Source organism: Bufo bufo, chromosome 1 (genome assembly GCF_905171765.1).
Source record: "Bufo bufo chromosome 1, aBufBuf1.1, whole genome shotgun sequence".
In the NCBI taxonomy this organism is placed as follows: Eukaryota; Metazoa; Chordata; class Amphibia; order Anura; family Bufonidae; genus Bufo; species Bufo bufo.
The window spans coordinates 784,565,082-784,579,537 of NC_053389.1; the positions used below are offsets into that span (position 1 = coordinate 784,565,082).

General features: G+C 43.0%; 1 protein-coding gene across 1 annotated transcript in view; it reads left to right on the forward strand.

Moving 5' to 3' along the window:
- The window catches only part of LOC120988465 (LIM homeobox transcription factor 1-alpha-like), a 144,466-nt gene that overhangs the window by 80,691 nt on the left and 49,319 nt on the right, over nt 1–14,456 (forward strand). The window contains exon 7 of the mRNA XM_040415949.1: nt 574–726. Coding sequence (XP_040271883.1) covers nt 574–726 — 153 coding nt within the window. The remainder of the gene's footprint in view (nt 1–573; nt 727–14,456) is intronic.

The following is a 14,456-nucleotide window of genomic DNA, read 5'->3' on the forward strand; positions in this document are numbered from 1 at the left end:
GTGTGAAGAGTGGGAGAAGAGGGTTGCATTGACAATCCAACACAATGGGCAGCACATTGAACACATTTTATAAGTGGTCAGAAACTTGTAAATAACTCATGAAAGAATAAAGTTACGTTAAAACCAAGCACACCATTGTTTTTCTTGTGAAATTCCCAATAAGTTTAATCTGTCACATGACCCTCTTCCTATTGAAAAAACAAAAGTTGGATTCAAAATGGCCAACTTCAAAATGGCCGCCATGGTCACCACCCATCTTGAAAAGTTTCCCCCCTCACATATACTAATGTGCCACAAACAGGAAGTTAATATCACCAACCATTCCCATTTTATTAATGTGTATCCATATAAATGGCCCACCCTGTAGTACACAGCAGTGTACAGGTGTACGGATTGCAAAGTGAGATAGGCACTTGAAAAGTAGAATTTTTTTTTATTAGTTTATTACAAATATGCTTTTTATAACATGTACAATAGGTTTTAATAAAGTGAAAGTTTAGGTACACTTTAAATAACAATGAACATGGTGTTTTAGTTTGAAACTTTTTATTTATATTCTTTTTAATCCTTTAGATGGCAGCAGTGGACTGGAAGGTGTTATGGTGCCGTATTCCAGGCTACAACAGCAGGCACTCCTCGCATTGGATCAGAGTGTCTACAACACAGATCTGTACCGGCAGAGTCTTACTCCTCCTCAACTGCCCGGTGACCATTTACATCCATATGGTAACTACAGCTGAATATGCATTTAGATTAACATGGTTTCCCATTAAGAACATGTATCACTTACCCAAAGAATAGATAATAAATGTGAGATTGCTGGGAGGTGAACCACTGGGACCTTCACTAATTACAAGAACAGGGGTCCCTGATCCCCCTGTGTGAATGGAGCAGAGGTGTGCATGTGTGACCACTGTTCCATTCACCGTCTCAGCTATAGTGCTCGGCTACCTCCATTAGTCCTTTAGACATGAATGGATGTAGTGATATTGTTTTCTTTTCATCACTGTGCTTCTGAGGGCTCAGCACGTAAACGTGTTTTTTTTTTGCGGCCCGTATGCAGAACCATTCACTTCAATGGGGCCGCAAAAAATGGAAACTACTCCATGTGCATTCCGTGCCCGTGTGTGTGAGCCATGAAAAATGCAGATCGGACAAGGATACAAAATACAGTCATGTGCATGAGGCCTAAGAGTCATAACTTTTTTCTATAAAAATAGCCATATGAGGGCTTGTAGATGTGGGGCAATTTATATGTCTTAATGGCTCCATTTTGGAGTACATACAAAGCACTGAAAATTTTCTTTAACTATTTTTTGGGAGAGAATGAAAAAAAACCTGTAATTCCGATATTCATTTTTTATGACATTCACTGTGCAGGATAATTGACTTAACTTTACGTCATGGTGATCATAAGGGCAGAGGAGATGTGCCCACATGGATTAGCAGGAGCTCTACACTGGCAAATAACTCAGATCCCGACCATTTAGCTTCTTAAATGCTGCAGTGATTCTGTCCACATTGCCACCACCATGGACGTCATTGAAGAGTGCACTAGATTGCCATGGCAGCCAGGAGGCTAACAAAGGCCCCCCAGGCCTGCCATGACTATATGTCTATTAGACTATGCCTAATACAGGCTTTTTCTTTTACAATGAAAGGCCATAATGCATTTTTATACAAGATATTCCAATACATTATAATACGAAAAGTAAAAAAATAAAATAATACTTTTCTACAAAAATGTTTTGTAAAAGGGGAAAAACCCCCACCACACACACACATATATGGTATCGCCACAAACATCCAGGCCCCTCTTGAACTCTTTTAGTGAGTTCACCATCACCACCTCCTTGGCAGGTAACAAATGAGGCAGCACTTCAAACCCATGTGAAAGGGTGGTGGATCTGCCTCATTCACCCCAACTGCAACGTTTCAGCCCAACACAATGAGGCCTTCCTTAAGCAATCAAATGTGCCAAAGTGCCCCGCCCAGGCCAGTTGATACTAGTCGTGACGTCACTGGGCCTGCGGTAAACAATGAGAAGGCCGCGGCAATACTGGAGCGCCGCTGCCTTCTCAAACAGCTGATCGGCGGGGGTCCCGGGTGTCGGACCCCCGCAGATTAGATGCTGATGATCTATCCAGAGGATGGATCATCAGTTTAAACAAGCTGCAGAACCCCTTTAAATATAACTTTATCATAAAAATATTCCCAAATACCATTCATTAGTTATAATGGATGGTTTTGTCTGGGGAGCAATCATTAGGAGTAAAGATGAGCGAATTGAAGGCAAACAAATTGTGTTTGATCTGAATTTCAGGAAAAATTTGATTCGCCATGACTCCGAATTTACTTGCAATTCGTGATAACGAATCTATTTTTGCTGAAATGGCGGTAAAAAAAACACCATACTCACCTTATCTATTTGCTTGTGGAGCGGCCATCTTGATTGAAGAAACCGCACAAAATTTTGCGCGTGGTGACTCGCAATTTCATGTGGTTTCTTCAATGTAGATGGCAGCGACGGCCTCCCCGTGAGCAAATGGATAAGATATGAATTTATTTTTTATTTTTTACCCTGCTTAACCCCTGAAAGGCCTAAATTTTAATGTCAGATGCCGCGATCAGCGATGAACGCGGCATCTGAGGGGTTCAATGATAGAGGGCGGTGTGATTCGTAGCAAAGTAATTCATAACGAATAGAATTTCTTTGTGAAATTCGGCGAAGCAGCCAACTCGAATTTTTGATAACTGCGCTCATCACTAATTAAGAGAAATAAAATAATAGGGTCTAATGTGTCAGTCACTATAAATATATATATAACCAACTGATCCGTGCTCTCCTAGGAAGATGTCGCTGTCCACTGTCAGTGGCACCCACCTCAGATCAGAGGGTGGACATGGAATACCAAACAGTGTCCCACTGCACCGACTTAAACACTAAAGGGGCATTCGGGTATTGGACTATATAAGTCCTCAGTGTAAGTCTGACACAGGCCCAAACTAAGGTGAAAGAAGGTGATCCGGTAGGAATCACCATGTTGAGAAAATGAACACCAAGGGATAAAGCAGAGCTGGATCATAGGGTAAATCAGTGGTGCCTACTCAGTATGTGAATATCCCCTGGAAATAATGGGGGTCATTTATCAAGCTGAAATATGCCAAAATGAGTTATTTAGTTGAGCCGCAATCTGTGACTTCTCCCTGCTCATGCAGGTCTAGAAAAGTGGGTGTGGCGGGGAAGGAGACGGGCCAGCAGGCCCATCTCATTTGCCATTTTCTATGCCAATTTTAGGCGTAGAAAAAGGTCTAAATGTAAGACAGCAAGGAAGCTGTCTTACATTAAGAAGCGGAGATGTCTAAAGTGCAGGTCTTAATAAATGACAATCAAGGAGAATAATATTCTAAAATACAAAACTAAACCCATGGTCAGGTGAAGCCCTGAAGAAGACGTTGCTATCTATTTTCTTCCTATGGAGAAAAAGAAGAAAGAACTGGTGTAAGTATAATTAAAGAAATATAGATAAGAACAAGCACATGCCTAACCCCCAATGTCAAAATCCGGAAACCTAGAGTGACTGCGCAGATGTCTATCCTACTAGTCATAACCTCCAAATTTGAAATCAACATTAAGCCCATATGGTTTGAGTGTTTATATTTCCATTGATGTTCTCTCCTGTTACGTGTAACCTCTCTATTAACACCCCTTCTCAGGGGGGTAGAGTGATCGATAATTCAAAACTTCAAATCCTTTTCACTGTGTCCTAGAGAGAAAAGAGAGCGCATAGCTACTGTGAGAGGGGCACAATGAAGGGATAACTACTGTGAGGGGGGCACAATGTGAACATTAATACTGTGAAGGGACACAGAGAGGGCATTACTACTGTGAAGGGAGCACAGAGAGGGCATAACTACTGTGAAGGGAGCATAGAGAAGGCATAACTACTCTGAAGGGGCCACAGGGAGGGCATATCTACTGTAACTACTCTGAAGGGGCCACAGAGAGGGCATATCTACTGTAACTACTCTGAAAGGGGCAAATTGAGGGCATAATTACCGTGGGGGGGGGGGCTCATTGAGGGCATAACTACTGCGAGGGGACACAATGAATGGAAAACTACTGTGAAAGTGCACAATGTGAGCATTACTACTGTAAAGGGGGCACAGAGTGGGCATTACTATTGTGAAGGGAGCACAGAGGGGACATTACTATTGTAAAGAGGCACTGAGAGGGCATACTGTGAGGAGGCACAATGAGGGCATAACTCCTGTGAGAGGGGCACAATGTGGGCATAACTACTGTGAAGGGGCGCAATGTGGGCATAACTACTTTGAGAGGACACAATGTGGGCATACTTACTGTGAGGGGATCACAGTGTTGGCATAACTACTGTGAGGGGGCACAGTGTTGGCATAACTACTGTGAGGGAGACACAATGTGGGCATAACTATTGTGATTTATGACACACTGTAAGATCTATAGAGTCTTCTATAGACATAGTTGGGGCACCAGGTAACATAGATAACATCAATTTAGAGACCTTGAAACTTTCACACCCCTTATCTGTAAGATAATTAAGACTCATTCTCAAGATCTTTGATATTCAGTTCTCTGTTGTTTTTCAAATGTCTATTCATTACACCACATCTCTGTTCTTATTGTATATGTATTGCTGTTTCTTCATACATTCTTGTAGTATGCCTGATGAAGGGTCTGGTGATTGTCTTGAAAGCTCTCTATTTAACATCATTGCTTCTATTTTTGTTAGCCATTAAAAAGGTATGAAACCTACAATACTTTTATTTAGTTTCTCATAATGAGAGCACTAAACTAGTTAACTACTGTAAAGGGGTTCAATGAGGGCATTACAATTCAGGCCACCGTGTCCCCCAAAAATGGTACCAATAAAAACTACAGTTCGTCACTACAGTTTGTCCACCAAAAAAAAGTCCCTCATACAGCTCTGTAGAGAGAAATATAAAACAGTTTTGGCTGTTAGAAAATGGCAATACAAAGAAAAGTATTTTTTTTCCAAAGGTTATATTTTAGCTAAGTGGGGGGTGGGGGGAAGCTGTACAAAAATTTGCTGTCCCCTCATCACAGTCACAGTCCTGGGGATAAATAGATGATAGGAGAGATCTCTGTACTGATCCCTGATATATTTATACAAACCGGATTCCAAAAAAGTTGGGACACTATACAAATCGTGAATAAAAACTGAATGCAATGATGTGGAGGTGCCAACTTCTAATATTTTATTAAGAATACAACATAAATCACGGAACAAAAGTTTAAACTGAGAAAATGTACCATTTTAAGGGAAAAATATGTTGAATCAGAATTTCATGGTGTCAACAAATCCCCAAAAAGTTGGGACAAGGCCATTTTCACTACTGTGTGGCATCTCCCCTTCTTCTTACAACACTCAACAGACGTCTGGGGACCAAGGAGACCAGTTTCTCAAGTTTAGAAATAGGAATGCTCTCCCATTCTTGTCTAATACAGGCCTCTAACTGTTCAATCGTCTTGGGCCTTCTTTGTTGCACCTTCCTCTTTATGATGCGCTAAATGTTCTCTATAGGTGAAAGATCTGGACTGCAGACTGGCCATTTCAGTACCCGGATCCTTCTCCTACGCAGCCATGATGTTGTGATTGATGCAGAATGTGGTCTGGCATTATCTTGTTGAAAAATGCAGGGTCTTCCCTGAAAGAGATGACGTCTGGATGGGAGCATATGTTGTTCTAGAACCTGAATATATTTTTCTGCATTGATGGTGCCTTTCCAGACATGCAAGCTGCCCATGCCACACGCACTCATGCAACCCCATACCATCAGAGATGCAGGCTTCTGAACTGAGCGTTGATAACAACTTGGGTTGTCCTTGTCCTCTTTGATCCGGATGACATGGCGTCCCAGATTTCCAAAAAGAACTTCGAATCGTGACTCGTCTGACCACAGAACAGTCTTCCATTTTGCCACACTCCATTTTAAATGATCCCTGGCCCAGTGAAAACGCCTGAGCTTGTGGATCTTGCTTAGAAATGGCTTCTTCTTTGCACTGTAGAGTTTCAGCTGGCAACGGCGGATGGCACGGTGGATTGTGTTCACTGACAATGGTTTCTGGAAGTATTCCTGAGCCCATTCTGTGATTTCCTTTACAGTAGCATTCCTGTTTGTGGTGCAGTGTCGTTTAAGGGCCCGGAGATCACGGGCATCCAGTATGGTTTTACGGCCTTGACCCTTACGCACAGAGATTGTACCAGATTCTCTGAATCTTCGGATGATGTTATGCACAGTTGATGATGATAGATGCAAAGTCTTTACAATTTTTCGCTGGGTAACACCTTTCTGATATTACAAAGAAAAAAATAAGGGGTTGGGTCAGCACAACCTGCCTGCAGGTGCACATCACTATGGCGAAATACATATACAAACGGAAAATGCAAATGTGATCGCACACTACATCCAGCACTCTGCCCTCCATGCTGGATGAGACATTGGTTTATATTTTGGCCAAAGCATAGTAAGCCACTCACCGCGTCAAGGTTGTCTCATGAGTGGTCCCTAACTCTTGTTCCTACCTGTTCATGGGCCATGACAGCCACATAAAATCCAGGGAATGCAGGTCAGCATGCAAGCCAAGTACACTTTGCTTGTAACCCCGTCCGGTGCCATTACAGCTTTCATCGGATCCAGGGATGCAAGTACCAACATGCATGCTGAACCCACCATATACTTCTCCTGGAGCCAGATGGCTAATGGTAGGTTCTATACAAGCAGACTCAGTTTTATACTGACTTTAAAACCAGCCTCAAGGACAGATTAACTGGTCAGGTGTGCAATGACTCCAAGGAGATCGCCACGCCTCCAATATATACTACAAAGAAAAAAATAAGGGGTTGGGTCAGCACAACCTGCCTGCAGGTGCACATCACTATGGCGAAATACATATACAAACGGAAAATGCAAATGTGATCGCACACTACATCCAGCACTCTGCCCTCCATGCTGGATGAGACATTGGTTTATATTTTGGCCAAAGCATAGTAAGCCACTCACCGCGTCAAGGTTGTCTCATGAGTGGTCCCTAACTCTTGTTCCTACCTGTTCATGGGCCATGACAGCCACATAAAATCCAGGAAATGCAGGTCAGCATGCAAGCCAAGTACACTTTGCTTGTAACCCCGTCCGGTGCCATTACAGCTTTCATCGGATCCAGGGATGCAAGTACCAACATGCATGCTGAACCCACCATATACTTCTCCTGGAGCCAGATGGCTAATGGTAGGTTCTATACAAGCAGACTCAGTTTTATACTGACTTTAAAACCAGCCTCAAGGACAGATTAACTGGTCAAGTGTGCAATGACTCCAAGGAGATCGCCACGCCTCCAATATATACTACAAAGAAAAAAATAAGGGGTTGGGTCAGCACAACCTGCCTGCAGGTGCACATCACTATGGCGAAATACATATACAAACGGAAAATGCAAATGTGATCGCACACTACATCCAGCACTCTGCCCTCCATGCTGGATGAGACATTGGTTTATATTTTGGCCAAAGCATAGTAAGCCACTCACCGCGTCAAGGTTGTCTCATGAGTGGTCCCTAACTCTTGTTCCTACCTGTTCATGGGCCATGACAGCCACATAAAATCCAGGGAATGCAGGTCAGCATGCAAGCCAAGTACACTTTGCTTGTAACCCCGTCCGGTGCCATTACAGCTTTCATCGGATCCAGGGATGCAAGTACCAACATGCATGCTGAACCCACCATATACTTCTCCTGGAGCCAGATGGCTAATGGTAGGTTCTATACAAGCAGACTTTGTAGCGCAGATTCTGTCTCACGCCATGTTGCAGCAGAATCTGCGACTTATTCCCCACTCACTCCAGATTTAAAAGAGGGGGCGTGGTGTGGGTGGAGAAGGGGGTGGGGCGGCAGGCCTGTCTCATTCATAATTTTCTAAGCCTGGTTTAGGAGTAGAAAATGGTCTAAATGTAAGATAGCAAGGAAGCTGTCTTACAATTAGAATTGGCGGTGGATACGCCGAAGTTATGTAGAGGCCGGCACCGCTACATAACTTCGGCGATCCACCATGGAAAGCCAATAGATGCTCCAAATTTGACATGATTGGCAATTTGCATCTCCTAATGAGTGGTCAGATATTTTGTGGGTAAAGCTACATTTGTAGTTATCATTGCGATTTTGTAAAAAGTTGCAAGTGTTCTCAGTCCCCTAGTGGTGTACAGACTGACTGAGCCTTTGTAATAAATGTGACTTGACTTGGGACTATTTCATGTGAACAATTAAAAAAAAATAGATGTTAAATATTTGGTAACAAGCAGATGCTCCAAAGAAGAAAAAAAAAAGAAAGAAAAAAGAGCAAAAAGTCATATATTGATCGATTTCTCATTCTACCATAAAAGCCCAGAAACACCATATGACAAAATTAAAGTGAGCACCCAAGGAGCTGGTGCAGAAGATGGGAGTGGTACTGGGCCCAATGAGATGTTGTGTCATGGTGTACCCCGTTAGGCCATTGCTCTTTGGGGATTGGTGCAGTGGAAAGGTAGCTTGAGGAATCCGACCAGAAGTAAAAGAATAAAAGTTTCTCTTTACTCTTTACTTTGTAGTACATTCAGCAGTAGTTTGGACATAGTGCAATTTCTCTTCCCAGATAATGAGGTATACTGGCTGGCAAAGTGGAGGATAATTGCACTTCTGATTTTCTGATCCTAATGATGTCTCTCCTGAACTTCTGGCTGTAAACTGCCACTATTGTGTCCACTGTGAGAGTGCAGGCTTTGGAATTGTTCAGGCCTGGATGTGATCTAGGTGTTGGGTGTCTGAGGCGTAGTTCCTCCCCTTCAGCAGGGTCTGTAAAGCTGTGGCTTTCTGGTCACTCTTCTGACTGTAAATGCTGTAGATTTTCTGATATCTGGAGTTTTGGTATTTTTGCTGTCTCTCTGGAATAGTGGTCTCACAGGAGAGATTGATCTAAAGCTAGTCCCTAAGACCCTTGGAGCAACAGTAATTGGACATGCTTCCTCACTCCTGACTAGACTCACTAGAACTCCCTCCCTCATCGCAGGAAGTAGGACCAGCCCACTCCTACCAGCAGCGGAATAATGGGATGGTAAATCCCATTCCCAATGCAAAACGACTGTCAACCATACCCCATCTGCTGGTGTACAGTGCATACATGAACATGGTATTAAGGGATATTGTCCTGCCTTTGGACTACAGGAAAACAGAATTTCCAGTGAAGAAACTTAAGGCGGTAATGTATCGATATGCAACTTTTTTTGGAGTGTCTGCTTCATTTGAAGCCAGTTTTTTTTGCGTAATATACACAGTGGGGTTACATTATTTTGACCACTTCCTACTTATGACATTGGTAATGCATAGCTCATGAAGGAAGTCAATTGTCATAAGCTGACGTGGTGGGTATATAAGGAGCGAGATAGGCTGTCTTCACACATCTCTCATTGCTGTCATGGGTAAAAGGGGAGATTTATCAGAGTTGCAAAAAGGGATGATTATTGGCTTTCAGGTGAAGGCTGGCAGTATTTCTGAAACTGCACAGTTGTGAACTGGTCGCATGCTGTGGTGGTGAAAGTGTATCATGAGTGGACAAATGGCTCCATTGCAAATAAGAGACGTGAAACTGTGGAGCTCCACATCTCATTGATGTAAGAGGTGAAAGCCGACTATAAAGGTGACCGAGGGCTGACATAATGCAGTCCAGTGGATCACCGCCAAAATAAACCAGGAGGCTACCAAGCATGTCTAACACCACTTTATAGCTAACCCTACTACGTTTGGGGCTTCAAAGCAGATGTGTGGTCACTGCACCTCTGCTAACAAAGTTGCATTGGCAGAAAAGATATCAAATTTTGTGGCAGTGGACCTCCACTAATCGGCAACGGCTTCTCCGATGAGTCACATTTTCTGCATTATGGAACAGATAGAAACATAGAATGTGTCGGCAGATAAGAACCATTTGGCCCATCTAGTCTGCGCAAAATGGATGTTAGAATGTCGTGGTGGCAGCATTATGGTCTAGGGAATGTTTTTGTGGCATCCTCTTGGCCTGCTCACCTGTGTGGAATTCCCTCACAACCGATTTGGGTATGAATCCATCCTTGCAGATCATATACACCCATACATGTGGATTGTTTTTTCTGGGCTGTATGGGATCTTCCAGCAAGACAATGAGACAAGTGCATTCATGCCCCAAAAGATAGGACATATCCTATCTTTGGACACATCTTCCGGATTGAAGTCAATGGGTCTTCACCATGATGTGGAGTGCATATGGCGGTATCACGTTTTTTGCGGATCTGCTGTCTGATCTTGTGAATGCGGCCTAAAGACCATAGAACCAGACAAGCCTCTAAAACATGGAGCCCTGCAGGTTAAATCCTGTAGTTCACTTATACGCCTGGCAGAAACAATATCTACCAAAACACAGTTTTCTTGAATTAGTTCAAACAGTCCTTGAGAAAGGATTTTTGGTCTGGTGAATGAACTAGGTCCTCTAAATCTTGATGTGCAGTGGTCAGGTTTGGGGTGGCCCCAATGCTACATAGAGTCTCCTGGACACCATCGAGGTGTCACTTTGTGGAGCTGCTCTCAGAAAGGATTCGTAAGGTGTGGTGTACCCCAATGCTTTTTCACTGGAGGAACTGAAGTGCAAAGCAATACTGGCAAAGCAGTGGGCTGGCTTATCCAGTTTCCTCCTGGGCAGAAGAAGGTTTCAGAGTGAGGAAAGGTCTGAGCTACCTGTCCCTCTCTCATTCAGAAGGCTGGTACCCTGGCCAAAGTCTGGAGGCCCATGGTTTGTGGCTCAGTAGTCTGGCTGGCTTGGTGATTTGTGGTCTGTTGCTCAGCATCCCCATCTCAGCGTTTTCTTCTGGTCACTCTTGCAGTCTGGCATGAGTCTATTCTTCTAAGCACTGGTCCCTAACTGCAGAACACTAGGGGCTATGACTGCTCTTCTTATATACAGTTTCTAGATGAACTCGAACCTTCTAGAGGGAGGGGTGGAGTGGAGAAACTCAGCACAAACAAATACAATGTTACACTTTCCGTCTCTCATAGACTTACATTAAAGCTTCAATGATACTCAATGGCAATGACACAGCAGTCCAGACAAAAACAGGTTTTCAGACATACTCTAATAACATAGCAGCACCTGGCTTTCAAAAGGTCAGCCTGTCTGGTTTTGGTGGTAAACAAGTCTGGCTTTTTCCTCCAAAACATGCTAGTCTTTAAACCCTATGGTAGCTGTGGAAAATTACCAACTTCCAATTATTAGTTTAGAAAGTCCCAAAAGTCCCTCAGTATTAATTTACATTAACATACAGTACAGACCAAAAGTTTGGACACACCTTCTCATTCAAAGAGTTTTCTTTATTTTCATGACTATGAAAATTGTAGATTCACACTGAAGGCATCAAAACTATGAATTAACACATGTGGAATTAAATACATAAACAAGTGTGAAACAACTGAAAATATGTCATATTCTAGGTTCTTCAAAGTAGCCACCTTTTGCTTTGATTACTGCTTTGCACACTCTTGGCATTCTCTTGATGAGCTTCAAAAGGTAGTCCCCTGAAATGGTTTTCACTTCACAGGTGTGCCTCACTTATTAAACAGTATAAGTGAATGCAAGTTAACCCTTTAAAGTGAAATAAAGTAAGGCATTGATGACTTTACGTAGGGGAAACAAGCAAATGCTCACAAATGTTCAGACTTCAAAGTACCCCTTTTCCAGAACACTACAATAGCTTATAAGAACCTTCTGACCTTAGGAACAAATTAGACTTTTCCTGGCATGACATTAGAGATAGCTCATAACTGAACTTCAAATGGGTTGCCTCATCTCAACATTTATGGCACATTGCTAGCATGTCATACAGGTTCAGGTCCCACCTCTGGGGCCTGCTCCTATCTCCAGAATGGGGCCCTACGAAAGGAAGGGTGAGCAGTTGCTCATTCGCAACCATCATTCATTTCATTTATTCACTTCTATTGCATTTTGCTGGCTCAGCTATTTCCGCCAGACCTATAGCGGTAAATGGAGAGGTAGCTGGGCTTACGAGGCTTTCTCCCTATTAACTGCTATGGGACTTTCATTAAGAGCTGAGTACTCTCACTCTGCTGTTTTTGGAAGTCCTATAGCAATGAATGGAGATGACGCTGTGCATGTGCCGTGGGAGAGATTATTTCCCAGTAATATGCCATAAATGTTGAAATGGGAAACACCTTTAAATGTGTCCCATTTCTTTTTGAAATCCTTCTTGAAGGAGCTGGAGGGCCTGAGGCAATGCAGTAGCCAAAAAAATGTTGGTTTTATACCAGGTTGAAAAAATATTTTTTATCCTGCCATATGCTTTTAATGTAGATATCCTTCTGGCTGCTAGAATAGCTTCACTAATTTCACTTGAAATATCTAAATTAGACTACATTTCGCTTGTCAAACTTCAAACAGAAAGATTACGTTTGAATGGATTTAGGTCATGGAACACCTATGAACTAGTAGATTCTTGTTTGGCTGATGATTTCCCTTCAAAAGCTCTAACAATAACAGAAACCATGTCCTTTTGGGCCAAAATAGGGCAATCACAATGACCACTGTTTTCCCCTGTCTGATCTTCTGCAGGACTTTGGGTATCAGTGGAATCAGAGGAAAGATGTACAGAAACTTATTGTTCCGTGATGTGGACAGGCAATCCAGAGTGAAAGGGTGACCCTTCCTGTCAAGGAAACACATTTTTGAAGTTTTTTGTTCTCTATGGTTGGCAGAATATCCATCTGAGGGCACCACAATATTATGTGATTGAAGAAAGGGCGAACCTGCCCTAACACTTGTAGCTGCAATTTTAGAAAAACCTGATTTGTTACCACGAAGCACGAGGAAATTCGAATTCGCTGCTTATCAAAGTTTTCCTAAACTTCAGACTGAATTCCAGTTTGAATGCTTCACTTCACTCAACACTATTCACAATCCTTCATTAGAACACAAATATATTGTAAGCTGGGACATAGCCCAGGCTGGAACCCTGTGCTATAAATACTTCATGCATTTTTTGTAGTGCAGGAGTACAATGTACAGCACAGGCGCTGATCCTATATCATACATTACACACTGTACCACACTGACATTCAGTGACACTAAAGCATCACATATCAATCAATAAGCATCAGAAAAGAGACAGATGATAGGGGGACAGATCACAGACCCAATGCCTTATTGCAAGACAAAATAATTGTGGAGCCCCAGTTATGGGTCTTCAACACAGTGAAAACCAGATATCCCTCCAAGCAAGGAAAACCGAGCAAAGGGGTGTCCCCATTACAGAGATCACCAAATCCACCATATTAAGTGGCCCCTATGTCGAGATCCCGCTCTTTTACAAGCTTTAAGGATGTGAAGGGGAAGACCTAAGCCAGTTATCCATCCACAGACAGCTGTTTAGGGGTGTTCCCCTTCATCAGTGTGGAGTAGGATTCTGGCTAACCGGGAGCAATGCCTTGGAGACTACTCAAACAAAACAATGGCTGATCTTAGGGAGACCAGCTACAGAAAACACTGTGGAGCCTCATTAAAGAGTCTCGACACAGCAATCCAAAGTGCAAAGCTCCCTGGTCTTCCCCGTCACATCCTTAAAGCTTGTAAAAGAGCGGGATCTTGACATAGGGGCCAATTAATATGGTGGATTTGGTGATCTCTGTAATGGGGACAACCCTTTGCTCGGTTTTCCTTCCTTTGAGGGATATCTGGCTTTCACTGTGTTGAAGACCCATAACTGGGGCTCGACAATTATTTTGCATATTACTGTTTCCCAGGGAGCTTTGCACTTTGGATTGCTGTGTCGAGACTCTTAAATGAGGCTCCACAGTGTTTTCTGTAGCTGGACTCCCTAAGATCAGCCATTGTTTATTGCAAGACAGACACAGCAAGGGGAGAAGGGAAGAAGAGGGGTTTCAATACTGCTTCATCAATATCCGGACAGTCTGCAGCAGTCCTGGATGGTTATACTCTCCTAATTCATACCTAGGTATTTCTTGGCAAGCCATAAAGCATTCTTAACAAGGTTCATAAGGTGCCAAGCTTCCTGGATATCCTATGGGTCCCAAGGTTGGTCCCATGGAAAAGTCCATGAAGCACCACAGTATGATTCAGGCTGCTCCTGGGAACATAGTCTTTGAGTTCATCTTCCAGGGTGTCCAACAGAGCCTGCACAAATGGACACCCCCAGAAAAGGTGCAAAAGTGTTTTCTTCAGCGAATGGGCACCTAAGCCAGGGACGAACTGGGTATTTAAAGTGGTCCTTGAAAAAAAACTAAAAGTGGGCTCATGTCTTAGGCAGGTCCAAATTGATAGAAGGCGGGACAACAGAATTAGGTGTGGCCAGCAATACCATAGCGCACAAC